The sequence below is a fragment of the Phyllostomus discolor genome, chromosome 15 (genome assembly GCF_004126475.2).
Source record: "Phyllostomus discolor isolate MPI-MPIP mPhyDis1 chromosome 15, mPhyDis1.pri.v3, whole genome shotgun sequence".
Taxonomy (NCBI): domain Eukaryota; kingdom Metazoa; phylum Chordata; class Mammalia; order Chiroptera; family Phyllostomidae; genus Phyllostomus; species Phyllostomus discolor.
In genome coordinates, this window is record NC_040917.2 from 24,238,858 (window position 1) to 24,251,688 (window position 12,831).

Consider the following 12,831-nt stretch of genomic DNA (forward strand, 5'->3'; position numbering starts at 1 on the left):
AATAAAAAAAAAAATGTAAATGCAGTTAATGTAAATAAAAGGGTGCGTGGCACATCAAAAGAAGAAAATAATGCACAGGGAGATCTGCGGTAGGTGCTCCTGCACAGAGTGATGCTGAGTGTCAGAGTGTTTTCAAGTGATACTTTGTTGGTGTCACACACTTGGGGTCATGGTGATTTCCGCCAGAAGAAGGTCTCCTTGCTGCATTATCCATGGTATGGCCTTAGATATACAATTGTCAACTCTGCTTCCCTCTAGAACATTGTGACATGCCACTGTTTGAGAATGCCACACCCACCATCACTGGAAAAGTGTTTAGGCCCAATGACACGCTGGACTACCAGTGCCTGGATGGCTACGAAAACAGAGATGGACACACTATGGGCTCCCTGCTGTGTGGGGAGGATGGCTGGTCCCACTTGCCAAGCTGCTTCAGTAAGTATTTTATTTCCGGTGCTTCCTTTGTCAAGAGCCGAAAAGTCTGTTTAAACACAGTGCTCCTTTGAGTGGAAATTATCTACTACACTTTTAAGTCACAGGTTTACAATGCAGGACAGACTTCAGAGTTGCTATGGAGCTTCATTTACATAGTCTGCAATAAAACTAGAATTTCTCCTCAACATTGAAAATGCTATTTTTTAGAGTCTGCAGAAAAGTGCGGGCCTCCTCCAGCTGTTGGCAATGGAGACATCACCTCCGTCCCACTAGCTGCCTACCCTCCTGGGTCAAGAGTTGAATACCAATGCCAGGCCTACTATGAACTTCAGGGTCCTAAATACGTAACCTGCAGTGATGCTAAGTGGTCCGAACCCCCAAAATGTCTAGGTAAGCTCTCCATATTCTTCCGGATCCTGAGAAAATTATAGGCATGTTTCAGTGCTCATACATAGTCTAGCACTCCTGCAGTGGCACTCTAGACTGTGTTCTCAGACAGCTGTCCTGCCGGAGGTTGGACATTCTAACACTCACTTGTAAGGCCAGATGCTGGCAAAATTCCTAAGTAAACAATGACATCCTTTTTTGACACAGGAATGTTCAGACACTCTTTTTTTCTTTTTGCAAATTTATTGAATGTACTGTGGTGCGATGGTTAGTGCAATTATTTTGCGTCGGGCACACACTCTCACAGAGGGTCATCTGCACACTGTGCTGTGTGCTCGCCGCCCGAAGTCAGCTCTCCTTCCCTCGCCCTCCATCGCCCTTCACCCTCTGCCACTTCCCTCCTCCACCCCTTCTCTCTGGCGTCACCACACAGCTGTCCTTGTTTATGAGTCTTTTTCCTTTTCTTAATCTCTTCACCCTCTCACCCAGCCCCTCCTGACCCCCAGCCCCCACCCACAGGTGTCAGTCTGTCCTCTGAATCCATCACTCTGTCTCCGCTGTGTCTGTTAGTTTATTTGGTTCATTTGATTCCACATGTAAATGAAATCAAGTGATGCTTATCTTTCTCTGACTGGCTTTTTCCACCTAGCTTAATGCTCTCCAGATCCATCCATGCCATTTCAGCAGTAAGATTTTCTTCCTTCATACAGCTCAGTAGTGTTCCACTGTGTAAATGTGCCACAGCTTTTTTATTCAATCACCTCCTGCACTTGGGGTGCTTCCAATTCTTGGCTATTGTACAGAATATTATTATGAACACAGTGGTGTGTGTGTGTGTATATATATATATATATATATATATATATATACCACTAATTCTTTTGAATTAGTGTTTGGTGTTTAGTTTCTTTGGAATGATTCCCAGAGCTGGTATCGCTGGGTCATAGGCTGTATGACCTTTCATTTTTGGAGGTACCTCCATTCTGCTTTTCACAGCGGTGCACCAGTCTGCACCCCCACCTGCAGTGCAGGGCGGTTCCCTTTCCTCCACATCCCCCCCATCACTCCTTTGTTGATTTATGATGATGGACATTCTGACAGGTTTTAGGTGATATCTCTAAGGCAGCAATCCCATTTACAATTGTCCAAAATTAAAATACTTGGGAATATATTTAACCAACTATAGGAAGACCTGTATTCAGAAAGGTATAAGTCTTTGTGGAAATAAATTGAAGAAAATCCAAATAAGTGGAGGCATATACCATGGAACGGAATAGAGCCCAGCAACAAACTCGCACCTTCATACTCGATTAAAATCTGAAAAGGAGGCAAAACCCACACCAATGCTGACCCATTAACTGACCCCGCTGGGGGCCAGACCGCACTCCTGATCCCCGGAGTATATGTCTCTTTCTGTGGCATTTATAGCAAATTCAGTGCTCCTGACACTGGAAGTGGCAGGACTGGGGTCAAAATCTATTTACACCAGCCCGAATAGTCTAGAAATCACTCCTGCCTACATTTTACAGTAAAAAATGTATTGAAGTAATAAACAATTCTACTAAAAACTTGATGAATAAATATTAATGTATAAAGAAATGAATTTTGAAAACTCCTTAAGCCAGTACAGTAACAAAAGATTTTTTGTCATGTCATACTCTTCAAATTAGAACTTTGATGATAGCATTTCATTATTACACACGGTACCTCATTTTTACATCATCTAGAGTTTCGAATGGCTTATACCTACATGATGGCTTCTCAATGAATTGTTTCTGAATGGGTTTTGAAAATAAATTCCTGAATCAGTGTAGAATATTCTACATGACAGTTTAAGAGTCTGTAGTGAATATTTATGTGCTACTTAATATTTTATGTTTATTGTTTTTTACCTTCAGATGCATGTGTAATATCAGAAGAAATGATGGAAAAATATAACATACGGTTAAAATGGAAAAGGGACAACAAACTTTATTCGAAAACAAATGATACTGTTGAGTTCGTCTGTCGATCTGGGTATCGTCAAAAGTCAGCACGTTCCACATTCCGGGTAATGTGTCAGGAAGGAAAACTGACGTATCCCACTTGTGAATGAAATGATGGTTATATTGCAGTCTGAAAACTAAAATACATTCATTTAGAATTTTTTATCATTAATCCAATTCTCCTTAATTTTTCAAGTTTAGTTTAACTCATGTTTATTCATGAATGAGAATTTGTGGTAAATATTATGTGGGAAATGTCATTGTAATATGAAAAACCAATGAATCACTCTGAAAGGAATCTCATTAAAATGTGGCAAACCACCCTGCTGCGTGTTCTGTTTGTAAACATCCGTGGCCAGAAATCAGAAGCCATCCCTTCACAGCCCGCTTGCACCCAACCACTCCCCTAACTTTCCCAACACTTTGTCTGAAACTTCTGAGGCTGTTTGAGACTCTTGTTGCAGAGGAAATGGGAAAAAATGCTTGTCTCCATCTTCAAAATATAGTCACTTCACAAACATGTAGAAACCAAACTATGTCACACCTGTGTTGGTGAGAAGACATCAGGGGTTATTACCGGTCCTAGCGAAACACACACCAGAGATGGTGACAGGCATGATCTCCTGCAGCCTGTAACCCCAGTACATACAAGCTCTCAGACACGTCACACGGAGCAGGTGGGCTCCAATTCAGGGCATGAGTGTGGGCAGTGGCACACGCCCTGATGAAAACACAGCATTAGTATAAACACATTCACATATTCTCGAAACATGCTGTGAACCGTGACTATGAGTTTACAGAGCAGAGACCAGAAGGAAGTGCAATGACACACTTACCACAACTCCGTTGGATGTAGAGATAACAGGGGTAGGAGTTGGGGTTCAGTCCCGTATTCCCCCGTCTTCTGTATTGAATGTATATCACCTTTGAACCATGAAATATGTTAATTTGGAATAAATATACACAAAAAGTAAGATGACACATGTTGAGAACCAGAAAGAACTCTTTCATAATGATGTTCCAATTGAATATCATTTCCATGATTTTGCTGCTTTCAAGAGTTTTGGAAACTTTCAAAGACCAGACCCTGATGTATGATTTTTAGGTTTGTACCTTTCAAATACATAATTAATTCAACTGATTTATATTCAACTGATTTTAATTAAAATCAGTTGAATATAAACATTTTTAAGTTATACCAAATCATTAATACTTTAAGATGAACATAAAGTATAAATCTTACATTTCGCAACAGCATGGGTGCACCTGGAGGGTACTATGCGAAGTGAAACAAGCCATTCTGAGGAACACAAACACTGAAAAATTTCACTCTATCTCGAATATAATGAACAAAATTACCTAACAAAATAGAAACAGACTCACAGATACAGAAACATACCGACAGCTATCATGGGGAGATTTCACAGACTGGGTGAAAAAGATGACAAAATTAAGCAAAAAAAAGAGAAAATAAATCCCATAGACACAGACAACAGTATGGTGATGACCAGAGGGAAAGGGGGTGGGGAAGGGAGAGGAGGATAAAGGGGTCGGGGGTAAATGTGGTAGAAGGGGACTAGATTTTGGATGATAAACACACAGCACAATACAGAGATGCTGTACTATACACTTGTATTGCTGAAGCCTGTGTGATTTTATGAAGCAATGTCACCCCAGTGAATTCAACAAAAATTTTAAAATGGAAATAAAGCTATATGTAACTAAGCTACAAATAACTGAAGTGGTATCTTGTTGCTCTGTGTTAAAACCAAACCCGGGGCATCACTCCAATGAAGAGACTGGCTGTCACCAAGGAGCCAGGTTAACTCATGAGACTGGCAGGTGCAGGGCTGTTTCTGGGCCGGCTCCCTCATCATCTGTGTGACCCAATGGTTTGGGGTTTTAGGGAAAACAGTGAATTCCCTTCTGGAAGGACACAGGCAATGAAGACAGTGTGTCATGAACAGCCCCACATGCCTTGTGGCATCTGTAACACTTCACAGCAACATTTAGCTGTGGTGACGTGAACCCCATGGACTGCCCCTAAAGAAGCCACTGCACCAGCACAGAAGGATTAGCGACCCCTCTAGAAATTCATGAATATTGAATGAACACTAAGATCCCTAAAGTCAGCACAAGGTAGACCCACCATAACAGCCTAAGGGAACACCACCTTCATCCACCAACATGGGACAGGGATCCAGAGGAGAAAATAGGTCCCGTGCATCTCAGTTTTAGTCCTTCCATTAGCACAGTATTATGTTGCCTTCGAGAACCAGCTTGTAAGACAAAGACAGATTCAAACGCACCCAATGAGAGAGAAGACCAGCAGCAGGCTCAGGCCTGTGGTACTTCGTACTGGGTTCCACTTTTAATTAAACCTCTTTTGGACCTTTGAAAGAAAACCCCAGGGACCAATTTTATTTTGTCCATGTCCTGTGAAACACCATAATGAGGTGGGTAATCACCCTTCTTCTTAAACCAGACTACCAGGGTTCACATCTCTTCTCCACTATGTAATGATAAATTTAACAGTGTTTTCTCAGACCCAGTTTCTGCAAACCCAGACTTAGCTGTGTCTGAGGCAGAATGACTATTATGGGCCACACATCTTCATATATCATGGTGAAAATTTAAGAATCTCATGTCAGGACAGGATATTCAAAATCTCCACAAGCAGCTGAAGCTACACAAGAATGTTACTCAAAATAATGAGACTAGATGAGCATTTTGATCCCAACATTGAAAGCTGCCAGGAAGTAGGAAAACTCCATCCATGATGTAAGAGAGAGACAGATAGCAGGCAGAACACCACACCTGGGCTCGGGTCACTCCCAGGTCTGTGCTGGAAATAAGACTCTGGGATGTGCAACAATGCAGTTTATAATCTATGCAACAAGTCTGTAGAAAGCACTTGGAAATTTCTATAATCAAGCAAGAAAGGAAATGGATCAATAAACTTGCAGGTGAATATGATCATGTATATTTGAGCTAACTGTGTGTGTGTTAGTTCTTTCTTTAAACATCTTTGCTTTGAGTTTCTAAAACTAGAATCATATTTAGGGATAAAAGATATCCTAGTCTGGTATTAAGAGTACTGAAGTATTTGTAAATCATGTCATGTAATGGGCAAATATTCTGAATTGATAGGTAAAAACCTATTCATAAATAATGTAGCATTTTGCATATAATTAAAATTATTCAATATGTAAAAATAATGTGATAAAACAGTTATATTTCTTTAAATGTATAGGATACACTTAAAAACAGTTTTCTAAAATTAGAAGGAAATCATCCAATATTTAACATAATTTACTTATTTAGGTATTAGGAAAAGTTTCTTTATCTTTCTGTGTTTAATAAAAAATATCTTACCTAAATGACTGGTTTGAGAAAAGACTAAGAACATTATTTTTTATGTGATATGAACAATAGACATTTATTTTATTGCTTTATATTTCTTACACTGTCTCCAAAAACTAGGGGGGAAAAACTGGATAGATCTGAACAGTTTGTTTCCTCCAGAGTCCACATCCAAGTTTATACATCACATGACACACACGACATAACCTCCTCCACCTCAGCAAGACATTCTCACCAGCTCTGCCCTCCAAACTCTGTATCCCTTCTTGTCCCAGGAGCCCTAAACCACGAGGACAGTGATGCCAAACAGGTGATAGTTTGTTGATGAAACAATTCTTCTGTGTTCTGATTGGTCATGGAAATCATTACTTTATCTGCTCCTTGTTTTTTGTTGCCAGTAACACCTTGAAATATTCCAGAAAGAAAGCTCAGACATCCATACATGGAAGGCAGGTATGAACCATACTTTCCAGCATCTGCAGGAAAATGGTGCTACCCCTGAGGGGACAACTGTGTGACTTTTTCACAAGGTGGTTGCATGACATCACTTCCATGCCAGAAGGTAGGTCCCCAGAAGTACCAGGCCGCAGTAAGTGACGTGTGTAAGCTCCCTGTGTGTGCACCTTCCAAATACCAGAGATGTAGGTGAACAGACGTGAGGGCAATGAGGCCTGGGTGATGACAAGGGGGTCAAGGGGAGCATTCTGGGAGGGAGAGTGTTCCAAGAGGTCTCTCCTTTCATGAGAAGCTCTTCATGAAAACCACAGTAGATGTGAAAGAGTCCTTACAAGAATGAAAATATTAATTACACATTACTGAGTAATAAAATCTTAAGTAACATTGAATACTAACATTTGAAAAAACATTTGCTAGTAGCTTTGGTGATTGGTACTCAGAGACCCGAAGGACTGGGGCTGGGTGAGGACAGTTACAGGACAAGGAACAGTTACAGGGACATGGACTCGGAGTTACTCTCACATCAACTCTTGGGGAAGAAAGAACCTCACCCATTTCAAGAATTGTTTCATTTAAAAATTACTGTTTTAAGTTCTGACCAACATGGAGGTGTGGGTAGAAATGCTTTGCTTTGTCCCACAACCAAAAGAGAGACAACAACCAACAAAAAGATAAACAACCAGAAGTGCCAGAAAATCAAACTGCATGGAAGTCTCACAACCAAGTAGATAAGGAAACATCCACCCAGACGGGTAGGAGGGGTGGAGATGGCCAGCCAGTGGAAAGGGTACGTGGCAAGGTGGCAGACTGCACAGGCAGGCGAGGCAAGGCTGGCTGAGCAGGAAACTAAAACTCAAAGTTTCCTGTAAACTACTGCAGGGGTGGGGTTGCCACGGCGGGAGTAACCTCCAGTCTCACAGGAGAGTTTGTTGGAAAGGGGGGCTAGAGAAAGCAAGAGAGCAGAACTGATCCCTCTTGGACCCTCCCCCACAGTTGTGTCACAATGCAGCAAGTGGGTTGCCCACCCTGGAGAACACCTAAGGCCCCTCCCCTTACTACATAACAGATGCACTGAGAAAAAGAAATATGGCCCAGATAAAAGAACAGCTCAGAGCACCAGAAAAAGAGCTAAGCGACAAGGAGATAGACAACCTATCTGATGCAGAGTTCAAAACACTGGTAATCAGGATGCTCACAGAACTGATAGAGCTCAGTGGCAAAATGAAGGAAGAAAGGAAGGCTACACAAAGTGAAATACAGCAAAATATACAGGGTACCAACAGTGAAGAGAAGGAAACTGGAACTCAGATCAACAACTTGGAACAAAAGGAAGAAATAAACATCCAACTGGAGTAGAATGAAGAAACAAGAATTCAGAAAAATGAGGAGAGGCTTAAGAACCTACAAGACAACTTGAAACACTCTACTATCTGACTTGTAGGGATGCCAGAAGGAAAAGAAAAAGAGCAAGAAATTGAGAACTCATTTGAACATATAATGAAGGAAAACTTCTCCAATTGGGAACAGGGAATAGACTTCCACAAAGTCCAGGAAGCCCAGAGGGTCCCAAAGAAGTTGGACCCAAGGAGGAACACAACAAGGCACATCATAATCAACTTTCCAAAGACTAAAGACAGAGAATCTTAAAAGCAGCTAGAGGAAAGGGCACAGTTACCTACAAAGATGTTCCAATAATACTATTAGCTGATTTCTTCAAAAAAAAAACTTACAGGCAAGAAGAGGCTGGAAAGGAGTATCTGAAGTCATGAAAGGCAAGGACCTACATCCAAGATGACTCTATCCAGCAAAGCTGTCATTTAGAATGGAAGGGCAGATAAAGTGCTTCCCAGATAAGGTCAACTTAAAGGAGTTCATGATCACCAAGCCCATATTATATGAAATATTAAAGGGACTTATCTAAGAAACTGAAAAAGATAAAAAAACATGAATAGTAAAATGACAACAAACTCATAACTGTCAACAACTAAACCTAAAAAACAAAAACCAAGCAACCAGCTACAATAGGAACAGAACCAGAGAAATGGAGATCACCTGGGGGGGGGGGTCAGTGTGGAGGGGGGAGGAAGAATGGGGATGCAAAGGTACAGGGAATAAAAAGCATAACTGGCAGTTACAGGAGGTGTTAATAGATAGGAGGAGGTGTTAAGAATAGTATAGGGAATAGAGAAGCCAAAGAACTTATACGTAAGACCCACAGACATGAACTAAGGTGGAGGGGATGCTGGAGGCAGGGGCATGCAGGGCAGTTGGGGGATAAAAGGGAGAATAAATTGGAAAACCTGTAATAACATAATCAATGAAATATACTTTAAAAATAAAAAATCAATAAAATTAGTGTTTTGTGTCACTTTTGGAGCCCATGCATTCATATCCCTGAGGAAAGCTGTGCAAGCACAACGAGGAGTGAAGTCAAGAAGAGACAGCAAAACTTTAACAAAAATTAACAGATATTGCAAAACTCTCTGAACTTTGATATTCATTAACTGATATAACAAACTGGCATCCTAGTAGTGTCCTTAAATTCAGGCTCACGCTAACAACCGCTCACGAGGCAGACTCACAACCCACAGAGCACGGCTAGGATATTCGTGTTGATACACCCTTGGGAATGCCCAACATGCTGCTGTCCCTGGTCAGTGTCATTGTCACCTTGTGGGTCTCCCAGGCTCATGGACAAGGTAAGCTGGACACAGAGCTGCACTCTCAGCTCTCTCCAACCTGCAACTTCTTGTGGTTCCTACTTGCTTGTGTCTCTGAGTTTAATGAATCAACTCATAGAAATAGTGTGGATTGTGACATCACAACACAGAACAACTTGTAGGAAGATGAATGTACATTCATCTCCAGGGAAAATAAAATCATTTTCTGTCTTCTGAGTTCTGCAGTCGGAAGGCCTCTCCACAGATACTAGAGAGTTGTGTGAATATGCTCATGAAAACTTGACTGGAAATTGCATTACAGAAAAGCTGGATGATACCCCAAATTGTCTGGGAGATTCTTACCACATTCACTCTCTCCTCTTGGACTTGACTCTTTTCCTGGGCAGTGATTTCTGCATTAGCCACCTGTCCTTTTTCTTTTCAGAAGTGACATGCGATCCTCCAACTATTGCCAACAGCCACTACACTCCTGACAGGACCTCATACACACTTGGGCATAGACTCACGTACCAGTGTAAAAGCGGCTTTTATCACTCAGCCCGAGGCAGCACGTCAGAATGCACCACTACCGGCTGGCAACCTCCTCCAAGGTGCAGCTGTAAGTTCCGAGCACACCGGGACCGGATCCTAATTCCGCACTGACTTCCGGTGAACACCAGTGCAATGGGGACCGAATGGGCCCCCGGCCTGCCTTACTGAGAGTGTAAAGCAGGGCAGGCAGAGGCATCCTTGGCTTTTCAATGTAGCCACTTCAAGTGAAGTTCAAAATGACGTATGTTTTAATGAAACCCTTCTAATGTTTGGTACTCAGGGTTAAATATGTGTGGGTATGAATATGCATTTCTCTCACTAATATTCTAATATGGGAATTAAAACATTGGGTAAGAATGCTACCATTCACCATTGAGTATATTAGTAATTTATTGTTGTGTAACCAATTTACCCCAAATATTACTGACTGAGAACAATCACTCTCTCCTGACTAAGGGTCACAAGGTCAGCCCTGGGGAGAGGCTCAGCCCTGAGTTCCTGGTCACTCTCTGGGCAGCACTGGGACACTGGCCCAGAGTGTGGGCTGAGGGCTGGGTGCAGCTGGGACCTTCTCCCAAGTGGGCACCTCCCTGGTGGTGCAGGGGCCTCAGGGGCTTAACACCTGGCATCTCCATGGGAGCCTCAGTGGCACTAACTGTCCCCAAAGCAAGTAACCTAAGACACAAGGAGGACACCTCTATGCCATCTATGACCTGTTCACACATTGTCACCTGAGCTGTTTATACCCTTTAAAAGAGGGTCCCTAAGTCCAGCCCACATTCAAAGGTGGGGGCAGTGGGCTCCTTGTCGCAGGGAGAAGAGTGGAAGACATAGTTGATTTTCTGAAACCATCACATGTCACAAAGTGCCACTCTCACCATCAGGGCATTTATTTCTGGGAGGTTTCTTTGGCCTCTTTCCAAGAGCTTTCTGCCTCCACCTTCACGTTCCTCTTGCTCACATATCAGGTCACTGTACAGGCGTCCATGCTGTAGCTGGACACCCCATGAGTGAGAAACAAAATGATGCTAATAGGGGGTCAGTGGCTCAGTGTCACTTCAGGACAAATGTCCACATGAATGTGACACAGTGTGATGCCCTTAGAGAGGATGCTGGCATCACAGTGACACAGATCAGTGAGCATGACCACCACCAGGAGAGTGTCTGTGTGCTCACCTAGACAGAACTGACAGGCAGCACTGTGCTGTTGCAGGTGTACAACAGATGGAGTCCGAGTGTGCACATGTCGTGAAATGACCAGAAACACGTGTTCTTTACATCATCTGAGTTTACAATCTTTGTTGTCCTAGAAACCCTAATGCAATGAGTACAAGTATGTTAATAATATAATTCATCAAGGAAACCTTTTATCTCTCATTAGATTCCACTAAAGGAAACTGTTATTTATATTGCTTTTTTTTTGTTTGTTTTTATTGCAAGTTAAGCCATGCAAATATCCAGAAATAAAGCATGGAGACCTCTACAGGGCAGACAGATCTAGAGGAAACTTCCCAGCTGCTGTGGGACAATCGTTTCACTACTCCTGTGATGGCAACTATGAGACGCCTACACAAGACTACTGGGGCAGAATTACTTGCACAACAGACGGATGGTCGCCTAAAGTGCCGTGCCTCCGTAAGTAAACCTCTTCCTCCCTGTGCCCCTGGGGACACTTCGGAGAGGAAGGGAATCACACCAGGGAGAACGATGGAGCTGTGTGATCAGCATAAGGGGGAGGGGCTGGGTTCTGTGAGCAGGAAGACCCATGTAACTTGTTTGTTTTATGAGAGTTACTTCATTTAATACATGGGAGAGAATAATAAACTCTACAAGAATATCTATAGCATTTATAAATATTCTAATTGTGAACTATGGATAATTATTTAATATTAATTTTTAAACAAAATTTTATGCCAGCTTTAGTATTTTCTTAATCTACATTTATTTCTAGATCCTTGTGCATTCTAATTTACATAAAATGAGGATAAATTTTAATTTATTATTTTGACCAAATTGAGGGTTTTTTTTTTCATTATCATTCTATCATTCTTAGGAAAATGTATTTTCAATTACTTGGAGAATGGATATTATACGAGGGAGCAAAGAGTTTTACAGGGAGAATCTATTAAAGTCACCTGCCATCCTGGTTACAGTCTCCCAAACCAGCAGACCACCATGACGTGTACGGAGAATGGCTGGTCCCCTCCACCCAAATGCAACCATCTCGGTAAGAAAACGGGTCTGAGATTCAGACTCTTTGTGATCTTCTAAGACTTACCTGTAATTTCTGTGGAAGAATGTTTATATCAGCTTCTTGTTTTGTCAAAGGACTCATTTAATTTTATTTTTTCAAGTGTGCAGGAGTGGAAACGCCAGTTCCTTGATGTATCAATAGCATGATAAAGACACCTATTGGTAGACATTAATTTAGAAAACCACCCAAAGACTGCAGAGAGGAAACATCTAATTAAATACAGAGTGGAGAGCAGGGTGGCCTGTTAGCTGCTCCTATTGTCTCCCCACAGTGACATGGATTTTGGCCATGACACTGGGTGAGGGCAGCTTGGTGAGAGTCCGGAATCTGGCAGACAGGTCCCTCCCACCCCAGGGGCACAGAGATCCAGGACCGGGTGCATGGAAGGGCCTGGGAGCAACAGCTTCCTCTCCCTGAGTTAGCGCCTCCCCAGTCCTGCACCTGGTGGAGGTTTGGGGTCCGAGACCTCCAGACTTAGTGGTTTTCTACTTGGTTTTGTTGTTCAGGTTGACTTGATCCACTCAAGGCTCATTTCCAAACTAATAAGGCTGGTTTGGCAGCCTGTCCACTAGGACCAGTTCATTGGGAATGTGGATGAAGAAGGCCTCTTCTGGCCCCTCTAGTAAATGAGCAGTGTTTAAAGACGTCTTTCCAATTTGACTGATCCGATGTGAAAATCTCCCAATGTTGAGGGTGCCCTGGAAATCTTTGAATTGTTTCCTGCTGGTTCTTCCTCCAG

At 42.3% G+C, this 12,831-nt stretch overlaps 1 protein-coding gene across 9 annotated transcripts in view; it reads left to right on the plus strand.

Moving 5' to 3' along the window:
- Positions 1–12,831, plus strand: part of LOC114512472 (complement factor H) — a 157,561-nt gene that overhangs the window by 99,743 nt on the left and 44,987 nt on the right. For 6 of the 9 annotated variants that reach the window (XM_036016225.1, XM_036016227.1, XM_036016224.1 and 3 more), the window contains 3 exons: positions 9,732–9,905; positions 11,279–11,473; positions 11,892–12,065. In XM_036016225.1, coding sequence (XP_035872118.1) covers positions 9,732–9,905; positions 11,279–11,473; positions 11,892–12,065 — 543 coding nt within the window. Of the gene's footprint in view, positions 1–258; positions 436–642; positions 826–1,759; positions 1,848–2,720; positions 3,344–6,729; positions 6,733–9,174; positions 9,326–9,731; positions 9,906–11,278; positions 11,474–11,891; positions 12,066–12,831 lie in introns of those variants that run through there. The other 3 variants (XM_036016228.1, XM_036016229.1, XM_028531296.2) reach the window with 3 other exon arrangements.